The sequence below is a fragment of the Drosophila novamexicana genome, unplaced genomic scaffold (assembly GCF_003285875.2).
Source record: "Drosophila novamexicana strain 15010-1031.04,08,12 unplaced genomic scaffold, DnovRS2.1 tig00000512-arrow-arrow-pilon, whole genome shotgun sequence".
Classification (NCBI taxonomy): domain Eukaryota; kingdom Metazoa; phylum Arthropoda; class Insecta; order Diptera; family Drosophilidae; genus Drosophila; species Drosophila novamexicana.
In genome coordinates, this window is record NW_020824809.1 from 831,697 (window position 1) to 845,778 (window position 14,082).

General features: G+C 39.5%; 3 protein-coding genes across 8 annotated transcripts in view; 1 reads left to right on the forward strand and 2 right to left on the reverse strand.

Moving 5' to 3' along the window:
- Positions 1-11,805, reverse strand: part of LOC115761858 (microtubule-associated protein futsch) — a 36,188-nt gene extending 24,383 nt beyond the window's left edge. For 4 of the 6 annotated variants that reach the window (XM_030703848.1, XM_030703847.1, XM_030703845.1 and 1 more), the window contains exons 1-2: positions 11,734-11,805; positions 11,306-11,673 (exon numbers count right to left, since the gene is read on the reverse strand). In XM_030703848.1, the coding sequence (XP_030559708.1) occupies positions 11,306-11,673; positions 11,734-11,738 (373 nt within the window). In that variant the 5' untranslated portion in view covers positions 11,739-11,805. Of the gene's footprint in view, positions 1-8,541; positions 8,579-8,858; positions 9,025-11,305; positions 11,674-11,733 lie in introns of those variants that run through there. The other 2 variants (XM_030703849.1, XM_030703850.1) reach the window with 2 other exon arrangements.
- A 374-nt stretch (positions 11,806-12,179) lies between these two features.
- On the reverse strand, positions 12,180-12,870 carry LOC115761828 (UPF0691 protein C9orf116 homolog). The gene is made up of 2 exons (XM_030703770.1): positions 12,657-12,870; positions 12,180-12,590 (listed from the first exon to the last, which is right to left on the reverse strand). The coding sequence occupies exons 1-2, from the start codon at positions 12,793-12,795 to the stop codon at positions 12,385-12,387; spliced, it is 345 nt and encodes a 114-aa protein (XP_030559630.1). The 5' UTR covers positions 12,796-12,870; the 3' UTR covers positions 12,180-12,384.
- A 177-nt stretch (positions 12,871-13,047) lies between these two features.
- On the forward strand, positions 13,048-13,999 carry LOC115761827 (multiple coagulation factor deficiency protein 2). The gene is made up of 4 exons (XM_030703769.1): positions 13,048-13,255; positions 13,324-13,411; positions 13,484-13,625; positions 13,688-13,999. The coding sequence occupies exons 1-4, from the start codon at positions 13,098-13,100 to the stop codon at positions 13,813-13,815; spliced, it is 516 nt and encodes a 171-aa protein (XP_030559629.1). The 5' UTR covers positions 13,048-13,097; the 3' UTR covers positions 13,816-13,999.
- The last annotated feature ends 83 nt before the right edge of the window (positions 14,000-14,082 follow it).

Sequence of the window (14,082 nt, forward strand, 5' to 3'; positions counted from 1 at the left end):
ATGAGATTTGGCCGAGATATGGGGGTGGTAATTTTTGACCCATGTCTATATACGAATCTTGGGGTAAGACTTGGACATGAATTTCGACTAAAAAATCGGTGTTCAGATTTGAATGCCAGATTAATCTAGAGGGAAAACCATGAAGAAAAAGCAAAACTTCGTAAAAATCGGATGAGATTTGGCCGAGATATGGGGGTGGTAATTTTTGACCCATGTCTATATACGAATCTTGGGGTAAGACTTGGACATGAATTTCGACTAAAAAATCGGTGTTCAGATTTGAATGCCAGATTAATCTAGAGGGAAAACCATGAAGAAAAAGCAAAACTTCGTGAAAATCGGATGAGATTTGGCCGAGATATGGGGGTGGTAATTTTTGACCCATGTCTATATACGAATCTTGGGGTAAGATTTGGACATGAATTTCGACTAAAAAATCGGTGTTCAGATTTGAATGCCAGATTAATCTAGAGGGAAAACCATGAAGAAAAAGCCAAACTTCGTGAAAATCGGATGAGATTTGGCCGAGATATGGGGGTGGTAATCTTTGATCCATGTCTATATACGAATCTTGGGGTAGGATTTGGACATGAATTTTGACTAAAAAATCGGTGTCGAGATTTGAATGCCACATTAATCTAGAGGGAAAACCATAAAGAAAAAGCCAAACTTCGTGAAAATCGGATGAGATTTGGCCGAGATATGGGGGTGGTAATCTTTGATCCATGTCTATATACGAATCTTGGGGTAAGATTTGGACATGAATTTCGACTAAAAAATCGGTGTTCAGATTTGAATGCCTGATTAATCTAGAGTGAAAACCATGAAGAAAAAGCCAAACTTCGTGAAAATCGGATGAGATTTGGCCGAGATATGGGGGTGGTAATTTTTGACCCATGTCTATATACGAATCTTGGGGTAAGATTTGGACATGAATTTCGACTAAAAAATCGGTGTTCAGATTTGAATGCCAGATTAATCTAGAGGGAAAACCATGAAGAAAAAGCCAAACTTCGTGAAAATCGGATGAGATTTGGCCGAGATATGGGGGTGGTAATCTTTGATATGGGGGTGGTAATTTTTGACCCATGTCTATATACGAATCTTGGGGTAAGATTTGGACATGAATTTCGACTAAAAAATCGGTGTTCAGATTTGAATGCCAGATTAATCTAGAGGGAAAACCATGAAGAAAAAGCCAAACTTCGTGAAAATCGGATGAGATTTGGCCGAGATATGGGGGTGGTAATTTTTGACCCATGTCTATATACGAATCTTGGGGTAAGACTTGGACATGAATTTCGACTAAAAAATCGGTGTTCAGATTTGAATGCCAGATTAATCTAGAGGGAAAACCATGAAGAAAAAGCAAAACTTCGTGAAAATCGGATGAGATTTGGCCGAGATATGGGGGTGGTAATTTTTGACCCATGTCTATATACGAATCTTGGGGTAAGACTTGGACATGAATTTCGACTAAAAAATCGGTGTTCAGATTTGAATGCCAGATTAATCTAGAGGGAAAACCATGAAGAAAAAGCAAAACTTCGTGAAAATCGGTTGAGATTTGGCCGAGATATGGGGGTGGTAATTTTTGACCCATGTCTATATACGAATCTTGGGGTAAGATTTGGACATGAATTTCGACTAAAAAATCGGTGTTCAGATTTGAATGCCAGATTAATCTAGAGGGAAAACCATGAAGAAAAAGCCAAACTTCGTGAAAATCGGATGAGATTTGGCCGAGATATGGGGGTGGTAATCTTTGATCCATGTCTATATACGAATCTTGGGGTAGGATTTGGACATGAATTTTGACTAAAAAATCGGTGTCGAGATTTGAATGCCACATTAATCTAGAGGGAAAACCATAAAGAAAAAGCCAAACTTCGTGAAAATCGGATGAGATTTGGCCGAGATATGGGGGTGGTAATCTTTGATCCATGTCTATATACGAATCTTGGGGTAAGATTTGGACATGAATTTCGACTAAAAAATCGGTGTTCAGATTTGAATGCCTGATTAATCTAGAGTGAAAACCATGAAGAAAAAGCCAAACTTCGTGAAAATCGGATGAGATTTGGCCGAGATATGGGGGTGGTAATTTTTGACCCATGTCTATATACGAATCTTGGGGTAAGATTTGGACATGAATTTCGACTAAAAAATCGGTGTTCAGATTTGAATGCCAGATTAATCTAGAGGGAAAACCATGAAGAAAAAGCCAAACTTCGTGAAAATCGGATGAGATTTGGCCGAGATATGGGGGTGGTAATCTTTGATATGGGGGTGGTAATTTTTGACCCATGTCTATATACGAATCTTGGGGTAAGATTTGGACATGAATTTCGACTAAAAAATCGGTGGTCAGATTTGAATGCCAGATTAATCTAGAGGGAAAACCATGAAGAAAAAGCCAAACTTCGTGAAAATCGGATGAGATTTGGCCGAGATATGGGGGTGGTAATCTTTGATCCATGTCTATATACGAATCTTGGGGTAGGATTTGGACATGAATTTTGACTAAAAAATCGGTGTCGAGATTTGAATGCCACATTAATCTAGAGGGAAAACCATAAAGAAAAAGCCAAACTTCGTGAAAATCGGATGAGATTTGGCCGAGATATGGGGGTGGTAATCTTTGATCCATGTCTATATACGAATCTTGGGGTAAGATTTGGACATGAATTTCGACTAAAAAATCGGTGTTCAGATTTGAATGCCTGATTAATCTAGAGTGAAAACCATGAAGAAAAAGCCAAACTTCGTGAAAATCGGATGAGATTTGGCCGAGATATGGGGGTGGTAATTTTTGACCCATGTCTATATACGAATCTTGGGGTAAGACTTGGACATGAATTTCGACTAAAAAATCGGTGTTCAGATTTGAATGCCAGATTAATCTAGAGGGAAAACCATGAAGAAAAAGCAAAACTTCGTGAAAATCGGATGAGATTTGGCCGAGATATGGGGGTGGTAATTTTTGACCCATGTCTATATACGAATCTTGGGGTAAGATTTGGACATGAATTTCGACTAAAAAATCGGTGTTCAGATTTGAATGCCAGATTAATCTAGAGGGAAAACCATGAAGAAAAAGCCAAACTTCGTGAAAATCGGATGAGATTTGACCGAGATATGGGGGTGGTAATTTTTTACCCATGTCTACATACGAATCTTGGGGTAGGATTTGGACATGAATTTCGACTAAAAAATCGGTGTCGAGATTTGAATGCCAGATTAATCTAGAGGGAAAACCATAAAGAAAAAGCCAAACTTCGTGAAAATCGGATGAGATTTGGCCGAGATATGGGGGTGGTAATTTTTGACCCATGTCTACATACGAATCTTGGGGTAAGATTTGGACATGAATTTCGACTAAAAAATCGGTGTTCAGATTTGAATGCCACATTAATCTAGAGGGAAAACCATGAAGAAAAAGCCAAACTTCGTGAAAATCGGATGAGATTTGGCCGAGATATGGGGGTGGTAATTTTTGACCCATGTCTACATACGAATCTTGGGGTAGGATTTGGACATGAATTTCGACTAAAAAATCGGTGTTCAGATTTGAATGCCACATTAATCTAGAGGGAAAACCATAAAGAAAAAGCCAAACTTCGTGAAAATCGGATGAGATTTGGCCGAGATATGGGGGTGGTAATCTTTGATCCATGTCTATATACGAATCTTGGGGTAAGATTTGGACATGAATTTCGACTAAAAAATCGGTGTTCAGATTTGAATGCCTGATTAATCTAGAGTGAAAACCATGAAGAAAAAGCCAAACTTCGTGAAAATCGGATGAGATTTGGCCGAGATATGGGGGTGGTAATTTTTGACCCATGTCTATATACGAATCTTGGGGTAAGATTTGGACATGAATTTCGACTAAAAAATCGGTGTTCAGATTTGAATGCCAGATTAATCTAGAGGGAAAACCATGAAGAAAAAGCCAAACTTCGTGAAAATCGGATGAGATTTGGCCGAGATATGGGGGTGGTAATCTTTGATCCATGTCTATATACGAATCTTGGGGTAGGATTTGGACATGAATTTTGACTAAAAAATCGGTGTCGAGATTTGAATGCCACATTAATCTAGAGGGAAAACCATAAAGAAAAAGCCAAACTTCGTGAAAATCGGATGAGATTTGGCCGAGATATGGGGGTGGTAATCTTTGATCCATGTCTATATACGAATCTTGGGGTAAGATTTGGACATGAATTTCGACTAAAAAATCGGTGTTCAGATTTGAATGCCTGATTAATCTAGAGTGAAAACCATGAAGAAAAAGCCAAACTTCGTGAAAATCGGATGAGATTTGGCCGAGATATGGGGGTGGTAATTTTTGACCCATGTCTATATACGAATCTTGGGGTAAGATTTGGACATGAATTTCGACTAAAAAATCGGTGTTCAGATTTGAATGCCAGATTAATCTAGAGGGAAAACCATGAAGAAAAAGCCAAACTTCGTGAAAATCGGATGAGATTTGGCCGAGATATGGGGGTGGTAATCTTTGATATGGGGGTGGTAATTTTTGACCCATGTCTATATACGAATCTTGGGGTAAGATTTGGACATGAATTTCGACTAAAAAATCGGTGTTCAGATTTGAATGCCAGATTAATCTAGAGGGAAAACCATGAAGAAAAAGCCAAACTTCGTGAAAATCGGATGAGATTTGGCCGAGATATGGGGGTGGTAATTTTTGACCCATGTCTATATACGAATCTTGGGGTAAGACTTGGACATGAATTTCGACTAAAAAATCGGTGTTCAGATTTGAATGCCAGATTAATCTAGAGGGAAAACCATGAAGAAAAAGCAAAACTTCGTGAAAATCGGATGAGATTTGGCCGAGATATGGGGGTGGTAATTTTTGACCCATGTCTATATACGAATCTTGGGGTAAGACTTGGACATGAATTTCGACTAAAAAATCGGTGTTCAGATTTGAATGCCAGATTAATCTAGAGGGAAAACCATGAAGAAAAAGCAAAACTTCGTGAAAATCGGTTGAGATTTGGCCGAGATATGGGGGTGGTAATTTTTGACCCATGTCTATATACGAATCTTGGGGTAAGATTTGGACATGAATTTCGACTAAAAAATCGGTGTTCAGATTTGAATGCCAGATTAATCTAGAGGGAAAACCATGAAGAAAAAGCCAAACTTCGTGAAAATCGGATGAGATTTGGCCGAGATATGGGGGTGGTAATCTTTGATCCATGTCTATATACGAATCTTGGGGTAGGATTTGGACATGAATTTTGACTAAAAAATCGGTGTCGAGATTTGAATGCCACATTAATCTAGAGGGAAAACCATAAAGAAAAAGCCAAACTTCGTGAAAATCGGATGAGATTTGGCCGAGATATGGGGGTGGTAATCTTTGATCCATGTCTATATACGAATCTTGGGGTAAGATTTGGACATGAATTTCGACTAAAAAATCGGTGTTCAGATTTGAATGCCTGATTAATCTAGAGTGAAAACCATGAAGAAAAAGCCAAACTTCGTGAAAATCGGATGAGATTTGGCCGAGATATGGGGGTGGTAATTTTTGACCCATGTCTATATACGAATCTTGGGGTAAGATTTGGACATGAATTTCGACTAAAAAATCGGTGTTCAGATTTGAATGCCAGATTAATCTAGAGGGAAAACCATGAAGAAAAAGCCAAACTTCGTGAAAATCGGATGAGATTTGGCCGAGATATGGGGGTGGTAATCTTTGATATGGGGGTGGTAATTTTTGACCCATGTCTATATACGAATCTTGGGGTAAGATTTGGACATGAATTTCGACTAAAAAATCGGTGTTCAGATTTGAATGCCAGATTAATCTAGAGGGAAAACCATGAAGAAAAAGCCAAACTTCGTGAAAATCGGATGAGATTTGGCCGAGATATGGGGGTGGTAATCTTTGATCCATGTCTATATACGAATCTTGGGGTAGGATTTGGACATGAATTTTGACTAAAAAATCGGTGTCGAGATTTGAATGCCACATTAATCTAGAGGGAAAACCATAAAGAAAAAGCCAAACTTCGTGAAAATCGGATGAGATTTGGCCGAGATATGGGGGTGGTAATCTTTGATCCATGTCTATATACGAATCTTGGGGTAAGATTTGGACATGAATTTCGACTAAAAAATCGGTGTTCAGATTTGAATGCCTGATTAATCTAGAGTGAAAACCATGAAGAAAAAGCCAAACTTCGTGAAAATCGGATGAGATTTGGCCGAGATATGGGGGTGGTAATTTTTGACCCATGTCTATATACGAATCTTGGGGTAAGACTTGGACATGAATTTCGACTAAAAAATCGGTGTTCAGATTTGAATGCCAGATTAATCTAGAGGGAAAACCATGAAGAAAAAGCAAAACTTCGTGAAAATCGGATGAGATTTGGCCGAGATATGGGGGTGGTAATTTTTGACCCATGTCTATATACGAATCTTGGGGTAAGATTTGGACATGAATTTCGACTAAAAAATCGGTGTTCAGATTTGAATGCCAGATTAATCTAGAGGGAAAACCATGAAGAAAAAGCCAAACTTCGTGAAAATCGGATGAGATTTGACCGAGATATGGGGGTGGTAATTTTTTACCCATGTCTACATACGAATCTTGGGGTAGGATTTGGACATGAATTTCGACTAAAAAATCGGTGTCGAGATTTGAATGCCAGATTAATCTAGAGGGAAAACCATAAAGAAAAAGCCAAACTTCGTGAAAATCGGATGAGATTTGGCCGAGATATGGGGGTGGTAATTTTTGACCCATGTCTACATACGAATCTTGGGGTAAGATTTGGACATGAATTTCGACTAAAAAATCGGTGTTCAGATTTGAATGCCACATTAATCTAGAGGGAAAACCATGAAGAAAAAGCCAAACTTCGTGAAAATCGGATGAGATTTGGCCGAGATATGGGGGTGGTAATTTTTGACCCATGTCTACATACGAATCTTGGGGTAGGATTTGGACATGAATTTCGACTAAAAAATCGGTGTTCAGATTTGAATGCCAGATTAATCTAGAGGGAAAACCATGAAGAAAAAGTCAAACTACGGGAAAATCGGATGAGATTTGACCGAGTTATGGGGGTGGTAATTGTTGACCCATGTCTATATACGAATCTTGGGGTAAGGTTTGGACATGAATTTCGACTAAAAATCGATGTTCAGATTCAAATGCCAGATTAATCTAGAGGGAAAACCATGAAGAAAAATCCTATATCATATATATATTCTATTTTAGAAGCTATATGTCAAGTTTGGTGACTCTAGCTCTTATTATTTACCAAAATTGACCAAAGACAGGATATCGATATCGATTTTTATCGATTGCTTGGAAACGGAGTAAGTTATCGATTATCGGAAACAAACTCGATCTGCGCGGGAGCTAGGAGCATCTACATCTAAAATTTCAAGTCTCTAGCTCTTATAGGTTCGGAGATCCTTGGATTAATACGAATGTAAGAAGAAAAATGCCTTTTATTATAAATATTCAAGTGCCCGCGCTTCATTTATAAACTATTTAACTAGAGTGGCAGGATTTAACTTGAAACAAGACAATTCACTAGAATACTGTTTACTATCAACTTGGCCGCTGATAGCCACGCTGTACGTTAACCAAAGTCACGGCTACTGTTTCCTTCGTGCTCGTAAGCCAGTAAAGAGACGCGTGGGTGCTTTAATGCGTTCGTGGATGGGGTTGGAAATTGTGATGCTGTTTTGCGCTGATTTAGCAGTAATTCAAATTTAATGACAAGACGCGAAAGGTGGGATAATTCAACTCACACACACACACCCACACACCCACACACTACTACTGACATACACAAAAGAAAGATAAAACAAATGGCAAAAGATGCTTTAAAAAAGATAAAATAACGTTGCGTCAATAATGTGAACCAGCTAACAAAATCAATAACAATAAGATTCTCCACAAGACATGCAACAGTTGAGGGTGTATAATCATGCGTGTAAGTATGCGTGTGTGTGTGTAAGTGTGTGTGTGTGTGTGTGTGTGTGTGTGTATGAGCAAAGCGTGGGCGTTTTACTTGTATCTGAAAACTGTTAATGGCAGACGACGTCATAAGAAATTATCTAAAAACAGAATCAAATGGCGACTGCACAAATATGTGAGAGAAGTGAGGAAAATTCTAATTAAACGGTTGAATTGAAGGGCTGAAAAGGGCGAAAGGGCTTATGGCCAACGCTCAAACGCGCGAAACAATAACGAAATATAATGTAAATGAATGCCGAAGGCAGAGCCAGTCGGGGCTCATGTTGGGTTCTGGCATATTCATGTAAAAAATGCAAATGTTAATTACAAGCGGCCCCAAATAAGAGCTGTGCGCGTTATGCATATCTAATGCCAGGCGGGCTATGTGTGTGTGTGTGGGTGTGCGGGTGTTTAGGCATGTGGATGCTTATGAGCTGTTCGATGAACACCAGATGAAAATTGAACTGAAATGTATGCAAGATTATGGTTTTGCATATAGGTTTCATAGAAAAATTTACCTTTTTGTTGGTAATTGTTTATGTTGTTGCAGTTAAGTTAGAGCAATAACGTAGAGAGATTTAGAAAGAGATGGAAAGACATAAACAGAGATAGCAATAAATGTACAATTATAAAAAATATCAATTCTGAACACACACACAGAAAAGGCAACGCAGCTAAGCAAATGCTCAACAATTGCTTTGATCGCTTCAAGGCACGCTAAAATGTTGGGGAGCACATTAATTAATAAATACAGCACATAAATGTCACGTGTATATTAATATAGCAATTAAAGTATTTAATTCATCAGTCAGTTTGCACAGTTTGGCATATTTACCCATGTTAAGTAAACGTGCGCTGCTTGGTATGCTACGATTTCTGCGATGGCTTTCAGTGGCGCCTCATTAAAATCAAGTTGTGGTTGTTCTTGTTGCTGTTGTTGTTGTTGTTGTTGTTGTTGTAGTTTAGTATATTATTTTAACATTTTCGATGTTCGTATCAGCTGTATGTAGTTGTTGTAGTTGTAGTTGTTGTTGTTTTCGTGGCCTATTATTAGTATGGTTCACACAATATATACATAGATATAATACATAAATACAGAAGTTTGTTACGAGTTTCTATGTAAATGACACATGCTGATATTAATGTTATATAACATCCCTTGGACCCAGTATACAACAGGCACACACACACACTCTCTAGCTCGCTCTACAAAATGCAGCATTGTTAAAGATATTAGAAAATGTTTAATTCGTTTTCTTTAAAAAAATGAAACACAAAAAACTGGTAGCACTCACAAAGAGGTAGTCAAAACCTTGACAACAGCTAAAGCTGCGCCAGTTTTATAGTTGGCCCATGGGCTTGGATTAGGTAAGAGGACGACATCGCATTCGCAGTCGTTGTTGCCGTGCCATTGTGTGACTTTTGCACTGTCGTTCATCGATTCTTTTCTGCTAACTGGCGTCTTGACCCACTTTTTGTTTTGGCGAAGCCGAAACGTCAGCAATAGCAACAAGAAATGCTCGCAGGCAACTAACTTTACATCACATTTCAGCTTAAGTTCACAATTTTTACTGCCAAAAAAAGATGAGAGTTGAGCCTTGCCTTGCAGGTGACCGAAGAAAAAGTCAACGAAGCGCAGAGCCAGAAAAGGTTTGACATTGACTTTGGTACAAACAGTTCTTAAAGGCTCATCGGAAGATTTGAGGAGATGTAAATTATCAATTTGATTTGAAATTATAAATAATTTGAATAGCTTCACATGCGCAATATTTGCTCAATTCGTTAACTGTATACGACTTCTTGTTGGTTAAAACCATTCACTGTTACGCAATATTTTCCACATTACTAAAAAGTAACTAAGCTAGTGACTGCTTTTGTCCACTGTGATGAATTTTTAAAAGTGTGTGTGCATGTTGTGAATCACAAGAAATCGGATACGCCTTGAATGCGACAGGCCATACACACCAACATGCTCAGTCATATCTATTTGTGGGCAGTTCATTTGCATAAGTGACCCCGTCTCCGAGGGTGTGGGTGTGTGAGAGGAGGACTCAAACAATATCAATAGTCAGCAATATACTTTCAATAGCGCTAAGGGAAATAGGCATAGGCCGCTGAAATGGCGCGCGCCCTCGACCAGTTAACGGAAGTCGGCTCGATAAAAGAAACTTTGGCTTGACATACTTTTAGGCGCTGCATTAAAATGGGCCCCGCAGTTGCAATTATTGCATTCTTCCGGTCGATCGATAATATTGCGTTATTCAACTAATCGTCAGCACAACAACAACACAAACGCGCACATAACTATAGACAATGGAGATTGTGCTTTATCTGAATGCAATTATTTGTGCCTTTTCAAATAATAAAAGTATATACTGCAATTAAATTAAAAAGCACAACTAGCTTCGCACGTGTGCGTGCTTTTATCGAATGCTGCCGCTGTGGCTGCTGCCGTCGACGTCGGTCGATCTAACACTGTTTTATGTGGTATACGAATATCAAGGGTAATGCTTAGCAGCCACACAAAACGAGCCCACACAATGACGACGCCAACAACTGGCAGGCGACTGTGGCAGCGCACTGATATAAAAACATAGATAAAAGAGGCAAAATACTTGCGGAGGCCAAGCTCAACAGCAGCAGTGACATCTACACGTGCCAGCCCTCTCACATGCATTTATACATATAGAAACGCATTGGAAGCTACTCGTAGTAGGAGCTGTGTATGTGTGTGCTTGCGTGTGCGTATGTGTGTGCTGCACGTCAGACAGTCTCTAAGAGCCCGCCAGTGAGTTGTTTTCATGTTCACTCGCTTGGCATTGTGTCGTCATCAACCCCCAGCGTGGACGCACACACACGCCAATGCAATCACCCACACATGTATGTATATACATGCGTAGGCTTACCTGCCTACCACACACACAGGCACACACACGAAAGCTACATTCATTCAATGAACTTAACCAACACACATACACAGACACGCACACACACATATATATATATATATATATATATATATCCACATATATAAATATATATCCATATATAACACATACATGCGCGCTGCGTGTAGTTAATTTCCTTCAGCTTTGCTTTCTGTTCTCCGCACTAACGACGCACACAGCTGAGAGTTCCGCACTTGACTGATTTGGGTTTGCTTTGGAGCCGCACTGCTTACCCGGAGGCCAGAAGGCCAGCTGTCGGTCATGCGCACTGCGTCCGTACACAGTCGTAGCTCGACAGCTGTTTACACTGTACGAAAGCCGGAGTGCTACTTACGAGTCTCCACAACGAGTATGGCAGTGACAAATTCGCACAGCACCTCCTGGTGTCGTTGTAGACGATCCCTTACAACCAGCACGCGTTCCAGCAGATAACCCATCATCAATAACTCCACCTTAAGCATGGCACAGACATCCACCAGCTGGCGCACGTTCAGCGTCTCCAAGACTTTCTGATTTCCAGCCAGGCTGCTAGCCATTCTAGCCACAGGTCCCTTCTTGGTCGATCTTCTGCAATGACGTTGCTCCTTGGAGACGCGTCTATCCTGACCCTTCTGACGACGGCAGCGACGCAGACGTCTGGCTTGCTGCTCTTGCTGGCCATAAATGTCGCATAGCAATGCACTGAGTAGAGTTTTGGTCTCGCTGTGGTTCCCTCAATTGTGTTAATTCTTATCTTGGCCACATGTTAATTTCGAAGCTCACCTCATTTCGGTGGCCCACTGATAGGACACAGCGGTGGGTAGTTGATTGTTGACTCTTGTTAACAGGCTGTTTTTAGCTTTGTTTTCTTATATTTTGGGTTTTTTTATGCAAAATATATAAAAATAAAAAATAAATTAACATAGTAATCAAAGCCAAGTATGAGCTGCTTATATTATTTAAATGTGATTTAATTTTGCCACATTTGTCGGTAGCTTGCACATCAGTTCATTTATCTGATTAATTCGAAAAGGTTATTGTGTACATTGGCTTTTAGGTTTACTCCGACAGATAAACATCTTCGAAACTTAATTGAGAGTAGCCTGGATCAATTCAATTAAATGAACTTTGCTTTAAAGTATGCCTACATATTTGTATTATTTTACAAGCACTTCACGCACTCCAATTCAATTAAAATATACAATACTTATTTTTAAAGTTTCATAAATTTTTTATTTAACTGCTTTATGCTGTGCAACTAAGTACGTGTATAAGATCTAAATGTTCTGATTATAGCCAGAGATAATTTTGTGACAGACGTTTCATGCCTTACAACAAAACCCGGAAGTGGTACAAAATTTAAAAGATGTCAAACATATATATGCATGCTGGCATGTAACTCAACACAAACAAAAAAGTTGAACGTCCTTGGTCTCAGTAGAATGTGCGATCCATATGCGTATTCAGCGAGAAATTTCGATACATTCCAAAGCGCACGACATCATTGGAGAATTTCTGGGAGAGTGGAAAGAAACGCTTAGGTATGGTATAAGCATTGGGCGCATAATAGCCATATTCGGAGTTGCATGTGCGATACATGGTATTGGTGTCCTTTTCCACGCCATAGCCCTTGAAGTTGTCTGCAAGCCGAGCGAAGAGATTAGAGATGAATGCACGAGATGTAATCAATATGGTTGGTTACTTACAGGGACATTTGATGTCCTCGCGCTTGTGCAGATTCTCATAAAGCTTGGCTGTCTGCACCACTGGCTTACGTTTAATAAATTTTAGAAATTCTACTTCGGGATTGAAGGTCTCCAAATCATCACAGAAATTGTCGCACATTTTGATTTAAATTCGCGCTACTTTTAATAAATATAAAATTTGAGCTCTGAGTTGTGTTCGTTAAATTGTTAACTGCGCTACAATTCGAGCTTATCGAACAAATAGTTCACTTGGGCAAAGGTTGCTTGGTTACGAGATTCGACAGTGAAAGGGTATTTGAAACTGACGTAAAGAAGCGCCATTCCAAAGCCATCTGCCGATGACGCCTGCGCCCTATGCACTGTCAGTTTGACAGATGATGCTGAGTTAACCCTGTAAAAAACATATACACAAATTACCAAATAGCTTGTTTGGTCTGCCCTATGCACAAAATGTACAATTTGTCCAATGTGCTTAACTTTATAATATGCATGGCGAGCTTCAGCCAATCATTCGATGGCACCTTGGCGGTTAAACGGGGACCGCATCATCCGCGAGGCGAGACCCGACGCGTGGACCAGCATCTAACACACGAGGAGCAGTGAGTTCAAGGGGGGTTGTGCGTGCTAATTTGATAAATATTTGTATTTTTTAACGCTCAATGCACAGCCGCATCGATGATGATCTTAGGGACATGGGTATACAGGCGAGCTTGGATGATATGAGCGAGGAGGAAAAGATATTCTACATGTTTAAGGTGCGTAGCTCTCATTAAGAAGTTCATTGCCGTATATCTGATACACACTCACACACATACACACGTACATAGGCTCACGACAATGATAACAACAATGCCCTGGATGGTCTTGAGATGATACAATCGGCCATGCATCATAATTATGATTACTTCAAGAACAGCGAACGCGACGATTACCTGCCAAATGCAAGCGAAGACCTAGATCATTTTATAGGTAAGATATCTTATGAAATATACTTATATATATGAGTTGAGGTATATTCAACGATTTAATAGAGGCCATTGACAAGTTTCTACTGATTGCGGATGATAACAACGATGGGCTGCTGCACTATCCGGAGTTTGTGAAGGCCGTTACCGGCGGCAAGGAGCAGTTGGCCCTGGAGAGAAATTTGCTGCGCTGAACTAAATGCAAGATACCTCATCTGGACACAATAATAGATATAGCTTAGTTAAATTCTAGCATTTAGCATATGTATTTCCATGTTGAGCCAATGAGACTGTACAGAATCCACATACACACACATGAACACATTTAAACATATACACTCTAGCCGCAGCCTAAAGCAATACTACAATATCACTATATAAATACATTTTTCATTTGTACTACAATACATAAACACGAGTATGATAAACAGCAAACAAACAGGCAGGCATCAATGCCCTGG